Here is a 25,482-nt window from a genome sequence, read left to right on the forward strand (position 1 = left end):
AAATCTAGATTCTGTATTTTAATCTCTTGGACTTAAAACCGCAAACAACGGCAAAAACAAGAAAATGTCCAAATGTCCACAATGATGCGCATTTGGTTAAAAGTGGAAAATAATTAAGAGCAATACGTTGGCTAAAATTTAAAGGCCTTAGTGCTCAAACTACTTAAAACAAAAAAAAACACTTTGAGATAAATGAGTTTAAAATTCTAAATTGGCTATAAAACATAAAGTTTTATTTTATGTGTTTGTATCTAAGATAAAGTCATACAAGAGAAATAAAGATCTCTGCTTGGCAGATTTTCTTCCAGTCATCTCTTCGGGGGGACAAAGCCCCTCCGAAAAAATTCTACCCCCCCCCCCCCGAACGAAATGAATTTTTTATAATATACATAGAAAATAATATATACTTTTAACAGTGTCCGCCCCCCCCCCCCCCCCGAAGAAAGTCTACCGCCCCCCCCCCCCCCCCCGAAAATGTCAAGTTCCCCCCCCCCCCCCCCCCCCCCCCCTCGGAGAAAAAAGTATGGAAGAAATACTGCTGCTAGGTTTAACACAAAAATGTGAGTTAAGTACTTTTACCACAATACTAGGCTCTTCGTTTGGTTGATGTGTTATTAAAATTAAAACTGTGTTGCTTTCCATTGAATAAAAAATAATAATAATACAGTGTAACAAGTTACTAAAGAGATTACATTTTGTGTAAGTAATTTTGTTTCCGTCTGGTAAACTACCTTTATGTATTTAGCAAATCACCGTTTGTCCATCAATTTATAAGTACAAATAATATTTTTCGTACAAGTATATCGGTATTTATAATGGAAACAATCCATACTAATGGTACAAAATGGGATAGACTTAGCCAGTGTATCTTTCAGACATTTTTCTTCGCAAAGGGGACGCTTGAAACGTTGTAGGGGGGGGGGGGGCACTAAAGTTTCCAGGGGGAGGTAAACACTAGTTGAAGTTTATATTTTTCTATGCAGGGATCGTTCATAAATGACGTCACCCAAATAGTAATTTTGTGACGGTGTGTCACGAGGGGAAAGGGGGAGGGGGGGGGGGGGGGGGGGGGTTAGGTGGTGTGACGTCACACTTTTGCATTATTAAAAAAAAATAAAAAGCAATGTTAGAAAACGAATTTTAACCGTTATTTTGCGATTTAGAAAACTGTTTTAATCAATTAATTAAAAGACTCTATGTTGACAGAGTTCAGACAATTTTTTTTAAATATCGATGTCTTAAAAAAGATTCAAATTGCAAATTTGAGAGGGTTTGTAGAGGGGGGGTCTGACTTTTGTGATGATAGGCGACGGAGTGGACGTGAGTGGTAAAAATCGTCAAAAAAGCGTGACATCATTTATGGCTGACCACATATAATATTCATTATACATTTTTCAGTTTCGCGGGGGGGGGGGGTGCTTCATATGAGGTTAAGGGGTGTTTGGGGGTGGAATGAGTATCGTTGTCAGGTAAAGTACGAAATTTCGAATGATTAATCTATGGCATACTTTGGGGTCCTCTAATGCAAAAAATAAAGAAGCGTATAAATGATACACAAATTGACTCTAAGGGTCATTTCTCTCTCCGTCCCTGAGAGCATAACCCTCACCTCATTCCGGGCTATATAGAAAAAAGTATAGTTCATATAGAGAATGAAAAATGTATACTTTAACAAGTGTCTAGCCTGCCCTTCTCCCCTCCATAGAGTTGTATGACAAAAACCAGTTGCACTCACAATTAAATTAAGCATCCAATGAAGTCAAATTTAATTTCACATTACACTGGCATCGGATCTTGACTATCGTGTCAGGTCGTAATTTTGCTCGCCATTTTCGACCAACGACGAAGCACGACAAAAGCAATTATGATGAAGCATAAGTTAAGTAAAAGCTTGTAAAAAGCCAGACCCCCCCCCCCTAAAAGAACGTCATAATAAATGCCTCATAACTTACAGTAAAGCGTGTTTTTCATCATATTTGCTTCTGAAACCACTCACACTTTCTTATCACCACTATAACGTCAATCGTCACACACCGTAACAATAGTCCAACCACACTTCCCCCCCCCCCCCCCAAAGGGCAAGGAGTGTGATGTTATGTATGGACGTACCCTAATAGGGGGAATTACTATATACACTATAGACATACACTCCGACAAAATATCGAAATTGTTTTATTAATATTATACACCTGAATGCATTTACAGTTGTTGTTTCTTTTGATTGCTAAAATTAAGTCCGTTTGCTTTTGATAACATAGTAGTCGTATAAAACGCATGAAGCTAAAATTACGTCATAGTGTATTTTTAGAAAGAGTCACGCATCGGAAAGGCAGCAAAAATTTCCACTGCTTTTACCACGTGACCATATAGTGGCAGCTTTCCATTACCAATATGGGCTGTGACGTAAATGTCGCTGTTCCATAAATTGTACTTGCTTAGCCGTTAAATATATTATTTGTTATATTTTTATATTTTCATCTATTTAATTACATTTTTTATAAAATTTCTTGCTTATGTGTTGTTTTTATTCAAGTTTTTAAACAAAAGTGAAATAGTTATTAACTTTTTTTTTAAAGTATCTATGCTAATATATCACATGATACCCATGACGTAGTTCCTGCAACGGCGATAATACACTTGTGTTCAGAAGAAAGAACTGCATTCATATATCACTGAAAATGCTTATTACAGTAAACTAGGAACTTGATCTTGGTAAAATTAGCTTGAAAACATTTAATTGGACATTCCGTAATTTTTGGAAGGATGTTTTACTTCGGAAATGCATTATTGGATCATTGTGTTCTTTTTTGCATCTGGTAGCGTAACAATTTCAGTCCGGTCACAACTGTGAACAGCCGAGTTCGAGACCGAGCTACGGAGTTTGCCTTCTAAGCTTGGCTTGTGTTTGCCAAAACCACAGACATTGTATTTGTAGTCTACCCCAAATCTTGGTCTGCTCATGTTGTAATTATAAATTTAAATTGTTCATAAGACGTTAATACTTCTTCTTCCTGCAGTAAATTTGAAAAAGAATAACCCACTTTATTTGACTTGAAGCTTGCCAACATTTTAATATTGGCCTACTGGATCCCTTAGCTAAGACTGGCTAAGTAGAGAAATTCAGTTAGCTGGTGAACCAGGAACACACTGCCCTTCATTATTCCACGTCACTATTCAATTTGTACAAGAGCTAGATATACAACATCAATTAAAATCAAGAATGCCGATGGCCCAGCAATTGGACTCGACAGGTTGGCTTCTAGACCAGATTTCTAAATCTTGATCTACTTTATAACTTAAATCTAGATCTAGGTCTAGAAATCTAGATCTAACATTCTAACTAACTAATATTAACAGAGATTTTAGATCTAGATCTATTAAGAAGAAATACATTCAGATTTAACAGTATGAGTATAGAAGTATAACAGATGTTTTAGTTTAGAAGATCTAGATCTATGTAACTTTTGTTAAATTTTATAATTATTAGTGTAAAATGTAAATTTGTGAAGCCTAATCCCTTAGTGGTCAACCAAGTGCAATTGAATCTGGCCTGCTAAATATGCAAAATGCAATAACCTTAATATCTGTGCAATTGGCTCAAATTAAATAATTAATAGCTGCGTAATGGGATCAATTACTCTTTAGCTTTATTCTTCTGACAACACTTTATGTACCGTGAGGTCTAGCAATTGCGCTGTGAGCGGGTCTTAAGGGTTTGAGGGTTTATAGACATAGTATAGCTAGCAAAGAGTTCTAGTCTACAAGTATAAAATGTTTTTAAAATCTATTTTAATAGCCTATTAGTATTTAAATATACTGTTATCCCTGTCCCATTTAAGTCTAATCATAGTCCCAATCAGAGAACATGTAGATAGGATAAACCAGGTAATTGTAGAGCTATGCACATCTTTTTCGGACTAGAATCGGCCTTTTTAATTTTCTTTTCTTGACACTGAACATGAAATCTAGACTTGTATGATAAAAACTTACTTGCTTTGATTTTGTTTGTCTTACAAACACTTTTATATTTTAAAATGTAGGTCTTGCAGAACTAGCTCACCGGGAATATCAGGCTGGTGATTATGAACGTTCAGAACAACATTGTATGCAGCTTTGGCGCCAAGAACCTGATAATACTGGTGTTCTCCTTTTATTAAGCTCAATACATTTTCAGTGTAGGAGATTAGAAAGGCAAGTATGCTCTGTAAAAAAATGGGTTTAAATTTTTTACTATTTGGCCTATTAAACTAAAACTGAAAACTGCTTCTTAGATATAAGAAATAGGCCTATAGGTTAGTTGGTCTTAATAGACTAATATATGAGTAGGCCTAGTATTAGTAGGTGTACCAATGCCAAGTTTGTTACTCATAAGTAATGAAATAGCCTACATTTTTTCAAAGGTTTATTCAAGAGCTTTAGCCCAAGCATTTGAAATTAAAAAAAGAAAATTACTTTCAAGATCAAAAAGTGGAGCAGTATGTTACAATTTGTATTAATATAATTCAGTAATTTTTAAGATGTTCACAAAATATTTTTTTTTTTTTTAAATTTTAGGTCCGCTTACTTTAGCCAGCTTGCTATTAAGCAAAACCCTATGCTAGCTGAAGCCTACTCAAATTTAGGAAATGTTTTTAAAGAACGCAACCAACTGTCTGAAGCTTTAGAAAACTATCGCCATGCTGTTAGACTGAAACCAGATTTTATAGATGGCTACATCAACTTGGCTGCTGCTTTGGTGGCTGCTGGAGACATGGAGCAAGCAGTACAGGCTTATGTTACAGCATTACAGTACAATCCTGTAAGTACTAGATATGAAAATTATTAGAAATTCATGTTCAGATATATTAAGGTGCCAGGTATATATTTTAATTCAATTTTTTTCAATCAAATTGATGTTGTACATATTTTTCTTTCAGGATTTATATTGTGTCAGGAGTGATTTGGGAAATCTGTTAAAGGCACTTGGTCGCTTGGATGAAGCAAAAGTAAGATTATCATGTAGTCAAGACTCCAAAATGTCATCCTTCTTAATGCTAACAGGGAGGTATTCATATTCAGCCCATGCTAAGCATTCCCAATACTGCTAATCTCTTTGGTTTAATATTAAAGCAAAATGCTCATGAAAATGGCACACTTTTTATGAAAAGTGAAAGAAATAAATCCGCAACAATTTTATTGGCTCCTTAATTTCTAAAAACTGTGTCATAAAATGTTTTCAAAGCTTTGAAAAATATGTTGATGGAACTTTTGAGTTGTATATCAAGCTTATAAATGTTTTTCGATAAGCTTTAGACATAAAGGCTGTATATAGTAGGAAAAAACAAATTTGTTCACACTTATTGATACTGTGTAAATTTAGGGTGGTTTGGTTTTATTCAGCTTTCTAACTGCAAGCTCTTAATATACATCAACATAGTCATGAACATTTTGTTTTGTTAAAATTTACAGAAGAAGAACTGGCAGTTGATGCAGTTATATTCCCCATCCTGATATTAAATTGTTTTGCCAACCTTTTTTAAAGTATTTTGATTTTTATCTTGCTCCTTATTAAAATTTATGGAAAACTGTTTGAGACAATATATTGGGTCATCGCAAAGTAAAATGTTAACTGAATGGATAAAAAGTTTGGCACTTTATTTTTTTGTTTTCAGCGCTCCCACTTATATTTGCTTTCACTTCACAGCTGTCTTTCTTAATTAATGAGAGCTCAAAATATTTAAAACAATATCATTATTGAAATTGATTTGAAAACCTGTTCACATTGCAAAACATTTAACTCAATTTTTGAGCTCTCAGTAAAGATGTTTGGGAATGCTTACAAGCTAAAAAAAATTCATAGGGTGCATATACTTTTCATTAAAACAGTTTCTGTTCTAACATTACTTCTTACCTCTCACACTGTCTTGATCTCATACTAAAATCATTCAGAGAAAAGGGTTTGGATTTTTATAAAATCTGGGCATCGTTTGTGGTTAAGTCACTGGCTAATGACTTCTACTTTTTAATTTCTGGTTTATAAATAGATGGAGGGTCCTTACTTCATGTTCGGCAATGCCTCCACAGAGTTGCATCGTTGGAATTTATCACTCCAGTACTGATGGAACTAAAGCTCGGTATGATAATAAAATTATATGGTTTATTTTCATCAAGGTATTGTATTGTAGTGTTTTCCCCTCTTTAAAAGTTCTAGCTAGGCTCTTCTTTAGCTTAATTTTCTTCTGTAAAGTCAAGCTTTTTTTTTTTAGTTCTTTGTAGAGATTCAGGTAAGAATGACAAAATTCATACCACATTCTATCAAAAACCTTTTCTTTATCTAAGATGTCTGAAAAGCGCCATCATTATAGAACCCAGGTATTGTTCAGTCTTGTCTATCCAGGTGTAATAAGTCAGTTATTGCGCGATTGCGAAGCTTTAGCGCGAGCCATGTCCTTTCAGTGTAGCATAATATCTAAATTCACTTTTTGTCTAAGTTTGAATCGGTTTACTTATAAAAGAGAATGTAATAAGCATGTAACATTGTACAGAAAAATGGTGCACCCGAAGGACAAGGTGTCTAGTGATGCATACTTTAAAGGAATTTAAGGGTTGCTTGTTTTTAGTTGTCAACCTTTAAGTTTCTTATATCACTTTGCGCGTGCATAGGCGATGCGAGGCATATGCGATGCGATAGGCGTCAAGCATGGCAGCGTGCAAGCAGCAGCAGCGGCAAATAAAGCGGCGGCAGCATACGCAAAGCAATTTTTAATGTTCCAAATGCATAATGTCATTTTTTGGCCCTCCCCCTCATCCGGTTTCAGGCTTGTTACCTGAAGGCCATAGAAACATGTCCAAATTTTGCTGTTGCATGGAGTAACTTAGGCTGTGTCTTTAATGCTCAAGGGGAGATATGGTTGGCCATTCATCATTTTGAAAAGGTATTTATTTTGATTTAAAGGTAGTTTATATAAAAAAAAATTCTGTAGTGGTGTTATTGAGGAAACTAATCTTTTGATATGCATCTTTGAATTTATAGGCTGTTGCTTTGGACCCCAATTTTTTAGATGCTTACATCAATCTCGGTAATGTCCTGAAAGAAGCAAGAATTTTTGACAGGTTTAAATATTTTTCGTTCTCATTTAAAATACAATTTTCTTATATATCTATAGGTAAATGATTATTTTGTATCAAGCTTGTATAATTGAAATCTAATAAAAAAAATTTAATTTCAGATCTGTTGCAGCTTACCTAAGAGCTTTAAATCTAAGTCCTAATCATGCAGTTGTACATGGAAATTTAGCTTGTGTTTATTATGAACAAGGGCTCATTGATCTAGCTATTGATACATACAAAAGAGCAATTGATCTTCAACCAAATTTTCCAGATGCATACTGTAATTTAGCAAATGCATTAAAAGAAAAGGGACAGGTACGTTCTAAATTTTTTTTTTTTTTAACTTTCTTGTTCATATTTCATTAGTTTAAAAAAAAAATTACAAAAAAAAAAATTAAATTTCAGGTTAAAGAAGCTGAAGAATGTTACAATACAGCATTAAGACTTAGCCCAACTCATGCAGACTCACTCAATAATCTTGCAAACATAAAGCGTGAACAGGGCAATACAGAAGAAGCAGTAAAACTCTACCTAAAAGCATTGGAGGTATTTTTTAAAAATATTTCTCAAAGTAGATCATTCGTTGTGTGAATTTTAGTGAACACACAATTTTCACTTTTTTTTTTAAAACTTGTCTTTTATTTCTCAAATTACACCATTGATTTTAATGAAAATACTTTTTAAAACAATCACTTCAGGTTTATCCAGAGTTTGCAGTCGCCCATTCTAATCTTGCAAGTGTTCTCCAGCAACAAGGAAAGCTGCATGAAGCATTAATGCATTATAAAGAAGCCATAAGGTATGAAATGGGGTTGTTTCTTTTTTGAGAATATCATATATTTTTTTCAATTTAGTTTTTCTAATTTAAAAATAACTTTTCCTAGAATATCCCCAACTTTTGCTGATGCATATTCCAACATGGGTAACACACTTAAGGAAATGCAAGATATTCAGGGTGCTCTTCAATGTTATACACGAGCTATACAAATCAACCCAGCCTTTGCAGATGCTCACAGTAACTTAGCTTCAATACACAAGGTATGTGGTTAATGTAAATGGTTAATTTTAAATAACTTTTTCTAGATCAAGCCCCTTGTAAGAGAAAGTCAAGGTGGATATGCATAGTACTGACCACATTATCCTTTCATTTGCTAAGGTTGCAGGAAAAAAATTAACTTGACAATCAGCCATTGCTTGGCATGTAAAGTCTATCAAAATGGCTTTGTTTAATTAAGCGCTTCAGAAGTCTGTACCTGCACTCAATTTTATTATGTCAAAAACATTACATTACATTAGTAACTTAGTTTTCTGGTGTAAAAGCTAAAATTAACTCCGTTGTATTATTTTATAAGGACTCAATTTATTTTTCTATTTATAGGATTCTGGCAACATTCCTGAGGCTATTGCATCTTACAGAACTGCCTTAAAGCTAAAGCCAGATTTTCCAGATGCATATTGCAATCTTGCACATTGTTTACAGGTACATTTGTTACATATCTTTTATTAACATGGTGAAACTATCTGGTTTTCTGTATTATTGTATATACTTTTTGTCTTTCAGATTGTTTGTGATTGGACTGATTATCCCAGTCGCATGAAGCGGTTGGTACAAATTGTCAATGACCAGCTCGAGAAGAATCGCCTCCCATCTGTTCATCCCCACCATAGTATGCTGTACCCACTTACTCATTCAATGCGAAAATCTATTGCTGCTCGACATGCTAGTCTGTGTTTAGAGAAAATCAATGTCCTTCATAAACCTCCTTACCATCATCAAAAAGAGCGTCTATCAAATGGTGGGCGTCTTCGCATTGGCTATGTCAGTTCTGACTTTGGAAATCACCCTACCTCACACCTCATGCAGAGTATACCAGGCCACCATGACCAAAGTAGAGTTGAGGTTAGTTGATACAAATTTTGTTTGATAGCTTGCTGTTTTAATGAATCATTGCAGATCTTCTTGTCTAGTAGCTGGAATGTTTTGAAATGATTCTATATCAAATTTAGCAGGTGGCATATAACCTGAATTGTTTAAATTTTGGGTTCGTAAATCCTGCTTACACCAGTGATTTCAGATATTTCTCTTTCAGTAAAATTATCCACCACTGAAATTGTTTTAATTAAAACGAATTTGAGGAATATGAAAATAATTTTCCGCCCAAAGAAAAAAAAACTTGATTTGTCAGTGATAGTTTCATGTTTTATTTTGTACTTATTGATTTTTTTTCAGTCAGTGGATAATTTAGCACCACTTTATAACTTCAATTCCTGAATTTTTCTTTCAGATATTCTGTTATTCTTTGAGTCCAGATGACAGCACTACCTTCAGACAAAAGATTTCTCAAGAGGCTGAGCACTTCATTGATCTGTCAAAAATTCCATGCAATGGCAAAGCTGCAGATAAAATTCATGCAGATGGTATTGATATCCTAGTCAACATGAATGGTTACACTAAAGGTGCAAGAAATGAGTTGTTTGCACTGAGACCTGCTCCTATCCAGGTTAGTTTCTATATTTTGTTGTCCACTCTTATTTTGTAAGATTTATTTCCCTTTTCCTCTATTTCATTACTGCTTGACAAGTCATGAACATTATTTCTTGACTAATTACAGGTAATGTGGCTTGGGTATCCTGGAACATCAGGAGCCTCTTTCATGGACTATATCATCACAGATAAAATAACATCTCCATATGAGCTGTACTCTCAATACTCTGAAAAGTTGGCCTTTATGAAAGACACTTTCTTCATAGGTGATCACATGAACATGTTCCCTCATATGCAGTACCGTTTGGTGTTGAGAGTAACAGATTCTAATGGACAACCTACAAAGTCAATCATGTATTTGAATGCACTTGATCTGGAGCCAATCAAATCTTTAGCAAATGCTGTAGAGGTAAGCTAGTATAATTTACTTTATATAAATTAGGCTCTCTCTCTCTCTCTCTCTAGTATTTGTTGTACCTGGATATTGTTACTCCTCCAGGAAGTGACATACACAGCTCTTCCTGGAGCTACAACAGATGAACCTGATGGCAGTCCAGCTACCATCACAAGCACCATCATTGAGCTGCCACACTCTGTTGTTCAGTCCTTTCAGACAATGATTGCTTCTAATCAGGCACAGATCATGGTGAACAACATTATTATTCAGAATGGTCTGACTACAAACCAGGTATGTAGTTTTCATAACCAAATATTAAAAAAAAAATTTTTTAGTACATATTAAACTTAAGATGAACTCAGTAGCATAATAAATTTTTATGTTATTACCTTTCTAGACTAACAACAAGTCTGCCACTGGTGAAGAGATACCACGCTGTGTCATTTTGTCATCTAGACTACAGTATGGACTGCCAGATGAAGCTGTTGTGTATTGCAACTTCAACCAGCTTTACAAGATTGATCCTGCCACCTTAGAGATGTGGGTGAGTACAGGTTTCACTTCTGGCCTCTGTCTAAGTTAGATGCTGGTTTCTTTACATCATGGTTTGACCAGTGTTACTTTTTTTTTTAGTGTGAGATCCTCAAACAAGTTCCAAACAGTGTTTTATGGTTACTGAGGTTTCCTGCTGTTGGTGAAACAAATATTCATCAAACTGCTCAAAACTATGGTCTTTCACCTGGCAGGATCGTCTTCTCCAATGTAGCACCCAAGGTGAGGCATTTTGCTACAATTATATGTATGTTAATCTTAGACATTTTTCTTGAAAGTTATCTATTAATTCTGTGGCTTATTATTCTCAGGAGGAACATGTTCGACGTGGTCAAGTTGCTGATGTTTGTCTTGATACACCTCTGTGTAATGGCCATACCACAGGAATGGATGTCTTGTGGGCTGGTATACCCATGGTTACTTTCCCAGGTAATAAAAGTATGTTTCAAAATGATTTATCCTGGCTTTAAAATATAACTAACATTATATAACTAACATTATATAACTAACATTTTATAACTAACATTTTATAACTAACATTTTATAACTAACATTATATAACTAACATTATTTAACTAACATTATTTAACTAACATTATATAACTAACCTTATATAACTAAAATGTAAGTGAATGTTCATAGCTATTTCTATATTTAACAGCTGAAACCCTAGCATCCCGAGTGGCCTCAAGTCAACTTCATTCATTGGGATGTCCTGAACTTGTGGCTGACACAAGAGAAGAATACATTAAAATTGCTGTAAGACTAGGACTGGACCAACTGTAGTAAGTTTTACATGTACTGCTGTTTACTTTTAAATTAGGCTCATCCAATAATTTAAACATAACTTGTTACAACATTCTAAAACATTTCATATTTGTTTGCTAGTTTACAAGGCATGAAGGCAAAAGTCTGGAAAGCTCGCACCACAAGTCCACTATTTAATACCAAGATTTATGCCAACAACCTGGAAAATCTGTTTGAACGCATGTGGGAACGCTATGAACAAGGATTGGAGCCAGATCACTTGATAAAACCATGGAACATTGCAAATGGCTCATAGAGCATCCTTGTTTTGTAATTTTTACATTAGATTATGGCTTTCAACTTATTTTGTTTAATATTGAGCAGTAAATGAGAGATTTGTCCATTATTGTATTCCAATGATTTGTCTTTCTTTGGGTTTTTTTTTTCTCTGAATAATTCATTCTACTTGGGGTGTGTAGTCTCACACAGCAAATGATTTCTTTTTTTTTTACTGTATATATTTAATGTATTGGTTTGGAGTTTTCCTTTTGTAAAAAAAGTTGTAATTGCCCATATTCAGAAACAAAATAGATGTACATATATTTATAGTTGTGCATTTGATGTGTTCATAGCTGTAAAAATCAGTTGTATGGTACCTGAGAGCAAACACTGTAAGCCAAGTGTTTTCATTGAACTGCTCATCAATGTATTTGAGCTTTTTGTACATAACTGCTTAGTCTGTGGAGACAATAAAATTTTGGTGGAGACATTTTTTGTTCTTTTACTGATATAATTTATTTGAGTTACCAAAGGTGTGACTCGTTATGTTTTGAAAAAGATTTTAAATCTGTTAAATACATAATCTAGTTTATAAAGTAACTTGTTAAAGAAATAACTTAATTCTTTTGTTGGTGGAAAATTACCATTAAGGAATGAGCTAGGTAACATTTTGCCACCAGCGAGCTAGTGTAATTCCGGTGCATGGACAAATGAAGTAATTAAAGAAAAACGCTTTTTTTTCTGTGACCTTTGCATATGAAGGGATAACAATGGCTAGTGGGCCAACGGAAGACTAATAGTTAATAAACATTTCCATGTGGTTTGGTAGGCTAAAGGAGTAGATCTACTTGATGAAAACATACTCGATTAGTGCCCCTCCTTCACTTTTTTTAACCGGTGGATATTTCTATTAGAACGTGTTTATTTAGGTAAACCAAAATGTCTTGTTAGAATTAATTGCCGAAGTATAGGGATGAGAATAACAAAATGTGTTCAAACATGTAAGGCCTACGAAATCTTAAATGGAATTTTTTTTTTCTCTCTTCTTACACACTTTGCCTGTGAACTCTCCCTGGTTGAAAAACAGTTTTCCTTACTCGTGCTAGTTGGTTGCACTAAAAATGGAAGATATTAGGCCTAATTGCTTAGCGGTGCGAAATATTTTATTGGTTTCATGTCAATTCGAACAATGTTTTCAATACGAACTCTTACCGGGGCACTAAACTATTGATTAAACTTCTTTGGTACAGAAAAAGGATTGGAGTCTGTGTTGTAAGACTAGTATCACTGTACCGTGTATTCCTCGATTACTTATAGGTAGAACGATCCACAAATTAATGATTGGTGACTCTTTTCTTTGTACACGTCGTCAGATAAATATTAATTAAATAAAAATTTAAATAGGTCAACACACACAACATCTTGCCACAACCTTTTTAAATGATTCCCCCTCTCAAGACCACTTAGTCCTAGTTTTTACTCGGGCTTTCAAATCATGTGCTCATAGTTTCAACTATAATTGTTGTCTTTACGGTGTTTTGGCAAGCCAAACGGGACATATTAACAAGTAACCAAGCGTCTTACTTAGGGCAGATCTATGTGACGTATTGAGACGAAATCACGAGACATATGGGGAAAATGTTGGGACGTCTTGCAGACTCGAGTCGGCATTTTAGGATTATATATATATATATATATGTGTGTGTGTGTGTGTCAGAGGCGTAGCGGGGGGTACGGACCGCACCGGGTGACACCATTTAGGGGGGTGACACCAAGGCAAAAAATAGCAAAATTAAAATATATAGAGAAAAACTTGAGTGGGGGTGCAAATCAAATTTTAAGGGGGGGGGGGGTGCAAATCGAAAATTTGAAAGTTTGTCCCCGGGAAGGGTTGCTACGCCTCTGTGGGTTAACACCATTAAGTGCCACACCGGGTGACACCCGACCTCGCTACGCCACTGGTGTGTGTATATATATATATATATATATATATATATATGTATATATATATATATATATATATATATATATATATATATATATAGGCCTATATATAATTTTAAGAACCACTGGGCTGCTCTTTTCCCCCCATGTACTTTCTCCCCTAAACCCCTGCCATTAACTTTCATTAAGCGCCACCCAAGACTTGTAATCCCTTCACCTCCCGCCCAATGACGACATTGCCCTACACACCAGACATGTCCAGTCACGAAGCCGTTCTTAATAAACTCCACCAATCAATACCTGCGCTAGCCCCCCCCCCTCCTCCCTCGTCTTATCGACACTCAAAGGCTTGCCCCGGCTCAAATGTTCCACATAGATCTATTTCAACACATCGATCCAGCCTACATTCCAATCACTCGTATTATCTCCGATAAACGACTTTTATCGAGCGCCAGGGCCCGATCGAGCACACGAGAGTGGCCCGAGGAATAAACCAGGTTGGCAGGATTTCCCTAGTGGGTCACACCTGTCATTCACAGAGCGGTGCCGGAGCTGTCACGACACGCCGCGTGCTGGAACTGTGTTCAACAGACGAGCGCGCAAACATGTTTCCCAGGCAGAGCTGCAGACGTAGATTTATTAAACAATGGATGAAACATTAGAGTTTATTCGGTTTTATTTTATTTCTTTAATACAGTTTCATTAACGGGATTAAGCATAATGAGGATTACACAAGCGCAGGTTTGAGTCATTTTGTTAAAATTAAAGTAGAGCCATGTAATATTACGTTTGTTTTGTTTTTAAAGAATATATTCATCTGGTTTAGATTTGCGATTCTTCGTGTCAGTTCATATCTATACATTTACTATTAAATTAAAAGTTTAATAATTTTAGTCGTTATATATATATATATATATATATATATATATATATATATATATATATATATATATATATATATATATATATATATATATATATATATATATATATATATATATATCACTTTAATGTTTGTTGAGTTGATAAATGGTCAGTAAATGATGAAGTTTTGTGTGAATAATTCCATTTAAATAGAAAATAAAATCAATGAATATGTTATTTGAGAATTGACTTGATAACATCTTATAAGGTTAAGATTGTTTTAAATATTGTGAATACAGTTTAGGGTTGAGTAGCTATAATAAGGTAAATTTACGCGGTACGGTTCATGTTTAAAGTTTTCGTAATTATTGAAGGGTTGTTTTCGTTAAATCTAGAACACAATTTTCTGAACTATTAACATCAATATAAACTTAAATTGATATTAATAACAACATATCATATTGTAATATAGGTATGTTACAAGCTACGTGACGAAGAGACGGCAACAGAATTTTCTCTCTATCAACAGGGGAGGTAAACACACCAAAGGGACGTAATACATCTAACAACCGCGACTGATGTCATTATTGATTATGTCTACTCATCACGAGGAATGATACATCGCCGAGATGATTGTGAAGGGGAAAACATGGAGGAAACATATAACGCCTGTTGTGAACTCTCCGTTTAAAGGCTAACGGATAGTTTAGGTAAATCACGTTGATAGATAGAGTCAATTTTCAAAGCTTCCCTTTTTGCCTTATGCTATTAGGTATATTTGGATTTTGAAAACAGGAAAGATAAGCAGATACAAAAAAATTTGCTAGTTTTTATTTTGAATCGTGTCAATCGGTGCGGTCCGCGCCCCCGCCAGCTAATGGGAGGCTCTGAAAATCAGATTTCCCAAATCCCAAGACACTTCCCCATCCGAGTGGGAGGAGCTAGAACACGGAATTTTATCATCAGCTTTGTTAACAAAAAAAGTGGTCAAGGACGAATTCGGGTGGAAAATTACTAGTTAGGGGTCGTCAATAAACAGTGTTTCTTTTTTTTTTTAATGTCTCGGGGGGGGGGGGGGGAGGAGGTGGCGCATTTGAAACTATCGGGGGGGGGGGATATATTTCCTGGAGGGACGGAATCTAGTGTAAGAAGAATATATGTCTGTTATTTTTTTGGGAGGGGGGGGGGGCAGTGCACACTCTAAAGAGATGCCTGAAAGAAATACTGTCTATAAATCTCGTCACACTCACTGGGAATGGTTGGGTTCTGACTTTAGTGACAATGTATGACTAGGGGAGAGAGGGAGGAGGTTCGGATAGTGTGACGGCACTTTTAAAAATAATATTAGAAACAGGAGTTTAGGAATTATTTTTTTTGTGAACTGTAAAATTTATCATTGAACTCAATACTGAGCTCAATAAATATTTTAGAATGAATTCGCCTTTTTTAAAAAAAAAAACATTTTGAAGGCGGGTATGGTGTTATTTTATGGAGGGAGTCTGGCCTTTGTGACGATGTGTAACGATTGGGTGGGAAGGTAAAAATAGTTTCAAAAGCGCGACATCTCTAACGGAAAACCGATTAATAAAAACAAGTTTCATCCTTTGGGGATAGGCTCCAAATAGTTGAAGCAATAATACATGGCATCTAACTAACGTAATTTAAGCAATACAACAAAGTAATACACAAACGTAATGCAAATAATAACTTGTTTTTTTCAACAGGAAAAAAAACGATCTAGTCTCGGTAATGGAGACGTTACAGAGTGGACCGACGCCCCAGTGTCCGCTTATAAACACTGCACGTCTGAAGCCCTTCAGACAACGGGTCAATAGGCTCATTGTAAGTCAGTGGTCAGTCGAACATAGGCTCATTGTAAGTCAGTGGTCGAACATAGGCTCATTGTAAGTCAGTGGTCGAACATAGTGTAAGTCAGTGGTCGAACATAGGCTCATTGCAAGTCAGTAGTTGAACATAGGCTCATTGTAAGTCAGTGGTCGAACATAGGCTCATTGTAAGTCAGTGGTCAGTCGAACATAGGCTCGTTGTCATGGATAGTGGGGGGGGGGTGTGGGGAGAGGGGGTGTCTAGTGTCTTAACCATGAGTGTCTTGAATAGTGGGAGGGTGTGTGGGGGAAGGGGGGTGCCTTGTGTCTAAGCCATGATGTTGAATGTCTTTGATAGTGGGAGGGTGAACAAGAGGAGGGGAAGGGTTTCTAGTGTCTTAACCGTCATGTTGAGTGTAATGGATAGTGGGAGGGGGGTGTATGGGGGAGGGTTCTAGTGTCTTAACCATGACGTTGAATGTCTTTGGGGTGGGGGATGGGTGGGAGTGAAGGAAAAGGGGGGGGGGGGTAGTTCTAGTGTAAAACCATGATGTTGAATGTCATGTGTTGTGGGAGGGAATGTGGTGGAGGGGTCTAATGTCTTAACCGTTATGTTGAGTGTAATGGATAGTGAGTGAATGGGGGGGGGGGGGGCTATTTTTCTAGTGTCTTGGCGATGTTGGTTGTCACGAAAATTGATGTGGGGGGGGAGGGGGGTTCTATTGACTTTACCATGAATAAGCATGGTGTTAAATTTCATGCATAGTGGTACATGGTTTTGTTGTTGTTTTTTTTACAGTATATTGACTATGATTAAATGTCGATGTTTTTACCCGGTACTTACACGATACAAAAACTAGTCACCCCTCTCCACTCAATCACTAAGACGACGTCACTAAACTAAGTCGCATTTCATTATCCCCACGCCTTCCTCTTCAGTTTTTATTTTTTCTCAAAGGTTAGGGTTCAAGTGGTGATCAAACCATAGCCGTGATCCTAACCTTGAACCTTCAGTACTTCTAACAACAGTGCGTACGTTAAGAACAAATAGTGGTCTTGATCGCTCAAAGATTTTCAGGTTTAATTACCTGTCATTTCTCGACTTAGGGCTTCATACGATTATTGGTGCTAGAAAAGAAATTGTAAATGTAATTTTGGTTGGGCCTTGAGCTGGCCATACAAACTTAATATATGGTGTGGTCAGCGAAGCAGGTCATTAGTGCCCTACAGGCCTCAGGTCTTGTATAGGTCTAAATTTCAATGCATTATTAGACAGCGGTAGGCAGGAGCTTACTTTAGGAGGAATTTAAACAATCTCCCCATTAATATAAATAGTAGATTCTACATTTCTTGGCCCGTTTATTACTTCTATTTTAGCAGTTAGGGGTCGTCCATAAATGACGTCACGCTTTTTAAAACGATTTTTACCTCCCCCCTCCCCTCCGTCACACGTCGTCACAAAAAGCCAGACCCCCTCCCCCCCTAAAATAACGTCACACCTCAGCCTACAACCCCCCTCAAAATTGCAGTTGAATTTTTTTTTAAACATCGATATATTTCTAAAATCTTGTCTGAACTCAGTCAAAATAGAGTATTTTAATCAATTTCTATTACAATTTATTAAAACAGTTATCTAAAACGCGAAATAACGTCTAAAATTCGCTTTCTAACATTGCTTTTTTATAATGCAAAAGTGTGACGTCGAACCATCTGACCCCTCCCCCTCCCCACACACCGTCACAAAATTACGCCCCCCCCTCCCTCCTTAGAGTGTGACGTCATTGATGGGCGACCCCTTACCAGTTATTATAATATTCTAATTAGTTTTGACTCTTGACTGCGCTGTGTCGAGACAACAGTTCGAACGAACTCGCTTTAACAAAATAAAATGCCCTCTTTTTGGTCAGCCTGCATTACTTGAAATGCAATGTCTGTCTGTATATGCAGATGACGATAACAGAGAGTGGTCATGTCTCGTTGGAAGTAATGAGTCAACAGACGACACCGCAAGACGGCGCTGTGATAGAAATAGCCAAAGAATTATTTCACGTCTCTCCTGATGGAATAAACGTGAGTTTTCAAAATGAATATTTAAATAAGATTAGACCTAGTTGTTTTAAATGTATACATAAATTCTTGACCGATTGCAAATGTTCGACCCGCAACAATCACAACAGAGCTTATTTTAAATTGAGATGGTGGGGGGGGGGGGGGGCGTGAGGGATGGAGGCTCTTATCCCAGCTTGCAAATCTTTGTGCTACCCATTCTGGACAAACCAAATGCGCGGTAAAAAGAATGGCTTTACTACTTTTTATAAGCTGAAGATTCGATGAGTCACACGGGTTGCGCTCTTGTTTATGACTAACAACTAAGGGATGTTTTCATCCAAGAGTAAGAAAATTTCAAGCCTATGCATATAATAATCAACTTTTCTAAAAAGGGTGTGGACTTTCTAGTGATACTATTCGTTAGAACTAACTAATATAGGCCTATTACGTACTGTTGTCAACACTGACCTTTCTTAACAACATGATTTAATAAGTAAAATTACGACAAACAACCTAACACCCCTTAGTTTTTAGACGAGTCCGTTGAAGGAGATCGTTCGAAAGAATATTCATATACGTGTTTTTTTTGTGTTACGTTTCTAAACATACAGAATTATTAACTAACGACATTCAGCATACTAATGAAACGATTGTTTTTGCAAATAAGATTGAAGTGTACCAAAGTTCTGAAGGTGTTGCTGCTATTGATGGTTGCCCGGTACAAAGCCAACCCGCCAAGGTCTACACGTATCCATACATGCCTGAGAAACAGTGGAGAAAGTATCAGCATGCATACAGGTGAGGACACTCCATCTTTGCCAAAAAAAAAAAAGAAGTTATTCAATAAATTATTATGATATTACTCTGTTGTTTTTGGTTTTTGTTACTAGATTCTAGATTTAAATTCATTTTAAAACCTTTTTTTTCAACTGTAAATGTTAACCCATTAAAACTGTTCATAATATTTTTGGTGCAACAAATTAATATTATGTTACAAATAAAAACTGTTTCAGATTTGTTGAAGCAATCAAGTCAAGGACACCAAAAGTTATTCTTGTAACAGAGAGAGCCAAATGTAAACTAATGGAAAACTTACCCTGTGCAGACTTTCAGGCTGTGTTTAATGATGGTACGTACATCTGTTGGTATGAATCTATACTTCTCTGTAGTTATTAATTATATCAGTCAGCATACTGCATTTTGCCACTCCAGTTAGTATATTTTTGGGGAGGATTCTCAAACTATTTTTGTATAAAGTCCCTCTTGTAAGCTATAGATCTTGATGGTTAGTAGGAAGTGAAAAATAAAATGTAAAATCAAATGATGACACGTCAAAAACATTGAAAACATGGATGTTTATGTTGTGCAATCTTCTAAATTGTTATGTACTATACCACACAACCCATCATGTCATTTATTATTTGACTTTCTTTAAATCAGGTTGCCAAATATATTTATTCACCAGTATAGGTTATAATATGTAATTCATCTAGATTAACTTACAGGATTTTAAAAAATTTATTTGTAGGTGTCAGAGTAACCTTGACAGAGTCGAAGATTTCAATAGTGGACAAGGATGGAAGTAGTTTGTCTTTTGATGCAGCACTGGTCAACAACCATGTGAGTTCACAAACAATCGATATTGTGGAGTTCGCTCGAAAGGTTGGTAGACCTACATGATTGTTTACATAACAAATGGCATATATTTTCTCTCATTTATTTCAGTTTTAATATTTTACTACATATTTGAAACTCGTTTCAGTATTAACATTATAGATTATGTGTATTTTATTAATTTTATAGTGCCAAGATCAATTAAAAAATGAGGCGTTCGGTTTGTAATTTTGTGCGTTAAAAATATTTTAGTGCCATGCTCAGTGCCTTGAGATCCAGAAGTCGGTGGTGCTGCTTCAAGCTAGGGATCCGAGTCGGCACCTTTTCCCCATCACAGTGGGAAGGTAAGTTGTGCAAAAACTAGGCGCTCATTTAAAAAAATTGTATATAGCTTATACAATATTTAATAAAGTAACTAGTTTATTCATGGTATAAAAAATATCATACAATTTAAACAGGATTTAAATAGAGGAATTTATTTTTGTTCATGGTTTTACTATTGTGTAAGTGTTTAGTAAGTTAATCAGAAAAATTGGGTTGTCAATCCAGTGTCTTATTTTTTATTTTATATCCAGCACCAGTGCACCTTTCCAGTGGTCTCCTTCACCAAGAGAGGATCACACTTCAGTGACGTCCCCACTTGAAAGACGTGAGTCGGAATATCACAGGACGTTGCCAGATGGTCATCAGCTGACCAGGTCTACCTCCAGCAGTCAGCTAAATGAATATAAGAAACCACTGACAAACAGTGGCTATGATTATAACAATGTGTCAGCTAGTGAAAGCTGTTTGCTGAAATCTGCAAGTGATTGGCACCTTGAACAAAGAAATAACTCAAAACTTTTCTGGCAAGAAAGTTCTGTCAGAAATCTTTCAACAAATGATGGTTTGTGTATAAACTCTTCCACCCAGTGCCAAAATACAAGTGCCCAATGTGAAGGTCACACACAAGCCAAAGATGGACAAATCTGCTACAGCAGTGGGGACAGTAGTTGTAGTTTCAGTTGGTCATCAGATGCTGAAATACTTAACAAATCTGTGCCAGGTAATTGTTGTGAATACGTGCCAAATTCTACTCAAGTGCCAAATTTCAGAAGACATAGTGATCAAATACTGTTTGTGAATGAACAGTCCCACAATTATCAGTACACCCCAGAACATGATCCATCTATGATTTCTGAGGAAAACATTCAAGCAAAGTGCAACACCTTTGAACCAGTGCAGCATAACAATGCTTTATCTAGTAGCTGCTCCACTCCTCAGGTCAGCACACCTGGCAAATCTTATTCCACTGCCTGCCAAAATTGTGGCAATGACTCTTACTGTGGAGAAACACAAAGGAGCCTTGATAATACACCCAATCTCCCATACCTAAATCAAATGCAAGCTAACTTTCAAACACCAAAGAAACCCACCAACTTTCCTCACCCAATGCCGCAATGTTACAGTGTGGATTCTTTAAGACATCGAAAGTTTCGAGAAAGTGAGGATAAGTACAGTCTCACCTTAGGAGCTCTTGTTGATGAAAGGGAGCTAAAACATGTGCGAAAGAATTTATTTTTTGAACCAACATTAGAGGAGCCAACAGCCAAAATTTTACCAATATCCCAGCTTCAGTCTTTCAGACAAGACGCCATGGTCGTCAAACCAACACCATCGTTAGAATTATCTTGTTGTATTGCCGCAAACAATGAAGCTTTTACGCTACAAGAAAACCAACCTGGGACTTCTAAACCAGTTGATGATTCCAACTTAGATAAAAATGGTGCATCTTCTATCTCAGGAAATCAAACTAATTTGAATAATTGGGTAGATGGGATGATTTTTCCAAAATTTTCTTCTTCTCCAGTCAAAAGAGCACCAGTTCGAAAGGTTGCCGGTTTGTCGCCTTATAAACAATCACCCATTACAGTGGAAACATTAAAAGCCTTATCAGACTGTAATGGAAAAATGTTCTTGTATGGAAGTCAAGTAAACAAAGAATCTAGTGGGCAAAATGTTGTGTCATCAAATAATACAAGCTGGCAAAGCTGTCCTGAGCCTGTTTGTGGGAAATCCCCACAAAAAGTTTTCTTGAGGCCATCTTTCAGTCATGACCAGGGTGCTTTGGATCATCAACACCCAATTCGGAACTCCCTGGATATGTCAGTTTCCAGCTATTACAGTGACAGTCCAAGCAGTTCCCCATCCTCTGGCAGTGACCCGATTCGCCAGGTTTTTGTACCATATACTGGTTGGGCATCTTTCTATGCCACTGGAGCTGTGTGGATTCTGTACAATGATGGAACTCAACTAGGCATCAAGTCTGCTGAATCTGTTTTAATCTATGTTGACCAAGATGGCAGCCAAAAAAAGTGAGTTTTTACAATACCTCTTTTTTTTAAAAATCAATTTTGAATCATGTATGTTAAGTTTTTAAAAAATATAATGGTATTATTGCATCTTAATCAACAATAAAGTAATTTTGTAATATAAATAAGTTTATATTATATTTTCAGATATAAAAATACAGATGTGGTTCCAGAGATTGTTCGGATCAAACTAGAAAAGCTTCCGATGATAATTGATATGCTCATGAAAAGTCCACCAATAACAGCTACAAGCGGGACACAGATCTTTTAGAAGTACAAAAGTTTGCACAAAACATTTTACACTCTCAGATTTGGGCTATTTTTTACAATTTAAATTATTGGTTGGTTTGAAACTTGTTTTTTGCTTCAAGTAATGAAGTAAATTTCATATGTGATAACAAACACTTCAATTTTTTTGGAGTGAAATTAACTTTTGACAATTTATAGTCATATTTCCAATGAACTGGTGATTTTAAAGAAATTGTCAATTTTTAAATTAAAGCAATTTATGTGTTACCTGCAGTTTTACTAAGCTTGTTTTATGCTCACAGACTTCCAAATTTGTCTCTTGCTTGGCATTTTATTGAAAAATAATTTATATTTTTAAAAACCTATATTTACTATTATAATTTTAAGTGTCATTAGCACAGATGTATTGAACTATATAAATTTATATTTACAAAAAAAACCAACAATGTAGTGATTTTTATATTTAAATTTTATTTAAATTAAACACTTAAGTATTTTAAAATGATCAAACTTAATCAAACTATTTTCATGATATTACTACTATTGTTATTTTTTCAGCGTTTCCGTCCAAATTATTTATTTAAATATAAACAACTGTATATCTTTATATTATGATTGATAATTATATGAAAAATATTATGGTCAAATAGAACTGTGGTGACTTAGGTGTTTTACATATTGTCTCAGGGATTACAATATAGGCTGTTTTTAAACCAAATAAGGAATTGAATTAGATAAAAGGAGAATCTTAACTTTTTTGCCGCTCTGTTTTTATTTCACCATCTTTGTGTTAGCATATTGAGTTTAAAGTATAAATTCTGAGTAAATGTAAAATGTTTACAAACTTACTTACCTGTATACCACCAACATATGGTATTTTTTAAAAATGAATCTAAATGTCATTAAAGTGGGAAATTTTTTCTTTTTAACTTCTTAAACCAAATAATAGAGAAGTACTAGAATTTATATCTTTTTCTATTTAATATACTTATAAAAAGTATAACTTGAATAAGAAAGTACCATATAAATCCAGATGTTTAATACTCTGAATTCAGACAAAATTAGGACAGCTGCTCATCTGAATGAGTATTTCTATATCAAACACAAATACAAGTTTTTATTAAAATTTTTAGTTTTATGTAAACATTTATTTTTGTAGAGTTATGAAGCATTTGGTTCATAAATAAATACATCCTACTTGTCATTGTACATAACATTTAAATTAATTGATGTGTCAAATTAAAATGTTTTTATACAGGTTAAGAAAAAGAATAGACAAAAGCAATGGACTATAAGTTTAAAGTGAAGCGATGAATTAATATTTATCTTTCCTGTTTTTTCAATCCTTACTTCAACAACACATTTATAAAGTAAAAGATAAGTGTTATTTGATGTAAATTCTTTACTATACCTAAAACATTACTTTTTTGAAGAAGGCTTAGAACCCAAATGTGCTGAGAGGGCATATGAACATGATCTACTTGGCCTAATCCAAGATTTCAGCTTTTAACCATGGTGTGATTAGCTGGGTTTCCATTCCATTTAGTTATTTAAAACACATTAGGACTAAGTTCACAATGATGTTGCCACAGATTATTATTTCTATTTAACTAACAAAACAATAGGAACATTAAGTTGAAATGTTCTAATCTGGACCAACTTTTAAAACTATTTTTAAAAAAAATATATTTCCAATGTGTCAAAACTTTACACTTTGATAGCATCTTTCATTACATGTTGGATATAATATTAAATTAAGTAACTATTATAGCATTGTTGCATTTAATTACTTTTAAAATTTGTGAAAAATAACAAGTCATTATAACTGAGTTTTTTGAAAATAAAATTCTCATTTTATCTTTTATTATTTAAGTAGATGTAGTTTAGATGCAAATTTTATTAAATAGCAAACTTGTACTGATACCATTACTTAACCCCTATAACTAAACATAGAACAAATATTAAATTAGACTTCATTTTTATTTATGTTTATTCTGCTTGATTTTCCCAAGTCAAAACAACATCAATACACATTTGTCAAAGTGTATTAAACAAAAATTTTCAAGCTTTACAAAGCATGTCTCTCATAGGGTACTCAGAAAAAAAGAGCAACAGAAAATTGCACACAAAAAATGCGCATGGAAATTTTATTTTTTAAAATAAATAATTCAAAGTTGTTAGCAAAGTATTGCTGTGTAAAATGCAGCATAATATAACAAATGTCCATTAATATGACCAAATGAACCTATATTAGTGTAATGAGTTTGTATATGCGCTTTTTTCTGTGTGTACAATTTTCAGTTTCGCATATTTCAGCTGCTCTTTTTTTCTGTGAACCATCTTAGAAGACAGTGTTCACTCATGTGGATTTCTTTGATGACTTCATGGATTTAAAAAAAAAAAATTAATTTTGGTTATTACTTAACTTTTACTTGTTTATTTTAAACATTTATTTTCTTTATTCAAGCTATCAAGACAATAAACTGTTTGAAAATATTAAAAATTCTACTAGTTTAGACCTTAATAAAGAGATGCTCAATGTTTCATCAACACAGGGTTTCAAAACTTGTAATTAACAATTACTGGTACTTGTGATAATTATTTTGACTTATTACTTTTGTACATTATACAACTATTTATGCTAAAACAAATTGTATTATAAAACATTTAGGATAATAAATTATATTTTTAAATTTGAGTCTTTTATTTTTCTTTAATTAAACACATTGATCTATGTCTTGTAAGTCCACATTTTGGCAGAAATGGGCCGGTTAACTTTCTACCCACTAATGTCTATCTACTTTTAAAAATTTCTTTAAATGTAGTTTATTCAAAAGGCGAACCTACTGCCAAAATCATTTTTTATCTGCCCAGAAGAGTATGCAATATATCAACATATTTCCATATTTTAGGATTTCATGTAGTAAAATACTAAGAGAATTTCTCTTAGTATTTCATTTAACTAAAGTATCTAAAATTTAACTAGAATATTACAAATGAAAATAAAAAAGTCATCAAACTATTTCATTTTTTTTA

General features: G+C 34.8%; 2 protein-coding genes across 2 annotated transcripts; both read left to right on the forward strand.

Annotated features, from left to right (window-relative positions):
- Nucleotides 1-2,606: 2,606 nt before the first annotated feature.
- LOC131954984 (UDP-N-acetylglucosamine--peptide N-acetylglucosaminyltransferase 110 kDa subunit) lies at nucleotides 2,607-12,039 on the forward strand. Its single transcript, XM_059318853.1, has 20 exons — nucleotides 2,607-3,251; nucleotides 4,041-4,191; nucleotides 4,555-4,798; nucleotides 4,917-4,985; nucleotides 6,798-6,914; nucleotides 7,013-7,092; nucleotides 7,209-7,404; nucleotides 7,495-7,635; nucleotides 7,788-7,888; nucleotides 7,974-8,127; nucleotides 8,468-8,569; nucleotides 8,651-8,989; nucleotides 9,375-9,590; nucleotides 9,702-9,983; nucleotides 10,074-10,262; nucleotides 10,369-10,515; nucleotides 10,605-10,745; nucleotides 10,835-10,952; nucleotides 11,185-11,308; nucleotides 11,412-12,039. Exons 1-20 carry the CDS (start codon nucleotides 3,221-3,223, stop codon nucleotides 11,584-11,586), a joined length of 3,117 nt encoding a protein of 1,038 aa, XP_059174836.1. The 5' UTR covers nucleotides 2,607-3,220; the 3' UTR covers nucleotides 11,587-12,039.
- Nucleotides 12,040-16,088: 4,049 nt separating this feature from the next.
- Nucleotides 16,089-25,278, forward strand: LOC131955002 (uncharacterized). Its single transcript, XM_059318879.1, has 8 exons — nucleotides 16,089-16,199; nucleotides 18,131-18,253; nucleotides 18,900-19,030; nucleotides 19,246-19,361; nucleotides 19,761-19,894; nucleotides 20,099-20,190; nucleotides 20,422-22,200; nucleotides 22,345-25,278. The coding sequence occupies exons 1-8, from the start codon at nucleotides 16,107-16,109 to the stop codon at nucleotides 22,466-22,468; spliced, it is 2,592 nt and encodes an 863-aa protein (XP_059174862.1). The 5' UTR covers nucleotides 16,089-16,106; the 3' UTR covers nucleotides 22,469-25,278.
- The last annotated feature ends 204 nt before the right edge of the window (nucleotides 25,279-25,482 follow it).

Source organism: Physella acuta, unplaced genomic scaffold (genome assembly GCF_028476545.2).
Source record: "Physella acuta isolate Inbredline_101_S28 unplaced genomic scaffold, ASM2847654v3 ptg001046l, whole genome shotgun sequence".
Taxonomy (NCBI): domain Eukaryota; kingdom Metazoa; phylum Mollusca; class Gastropoda; family Physidae; genus Physella; species Physella acuta.

Excerpts from the sequence above, each read along its gene's own strand:
- LOC131954984 (XM_059318853.1), top strand. The coding sequence starts at position 3,221 with ATGCCGATGGCCCAGCAATTGGACTCGACAG. Across the intron at positions 4,986-6,797 it reads GTCGCTTGGATGAAGCAAAA|GCTTGTTACCTGAAGGCCAT; the intron begins GTAAGATTATCA and ends ATCCGGTTTCAG. Across the intron at positions 8,990-9,374 it reads ATGACCAAAGTAGAGTTGAG|ATATTCTGTTATTCTTTGAG; the intron begins GTTAGTTGATAC and ends TTTTTCTTTCAG.
- LOC131955002 (XM_059318879.1), top strand. The coding sequence starts at position 16,107 with ATGGAGACGTTACAGAGTGGACCGACGCCCCAGTGTCCGCTTATAAAC. Across the intron at positions 18,254-18,899 it reads TCTCTCCTGATGGAATAAAC|ATTGAAGTGTACCAAAGTTC; the intron begins GTGAGTTTTCAA and ends TTTGCAAATAAG. Across the intron at positions 19,031-19,245 it reads AAGTATCAGCATGCATACAG|ATTTGTTGAAGCAATCAAGT; the intron begins GTGAGGACACTC and ends AAACTGTTTCAG.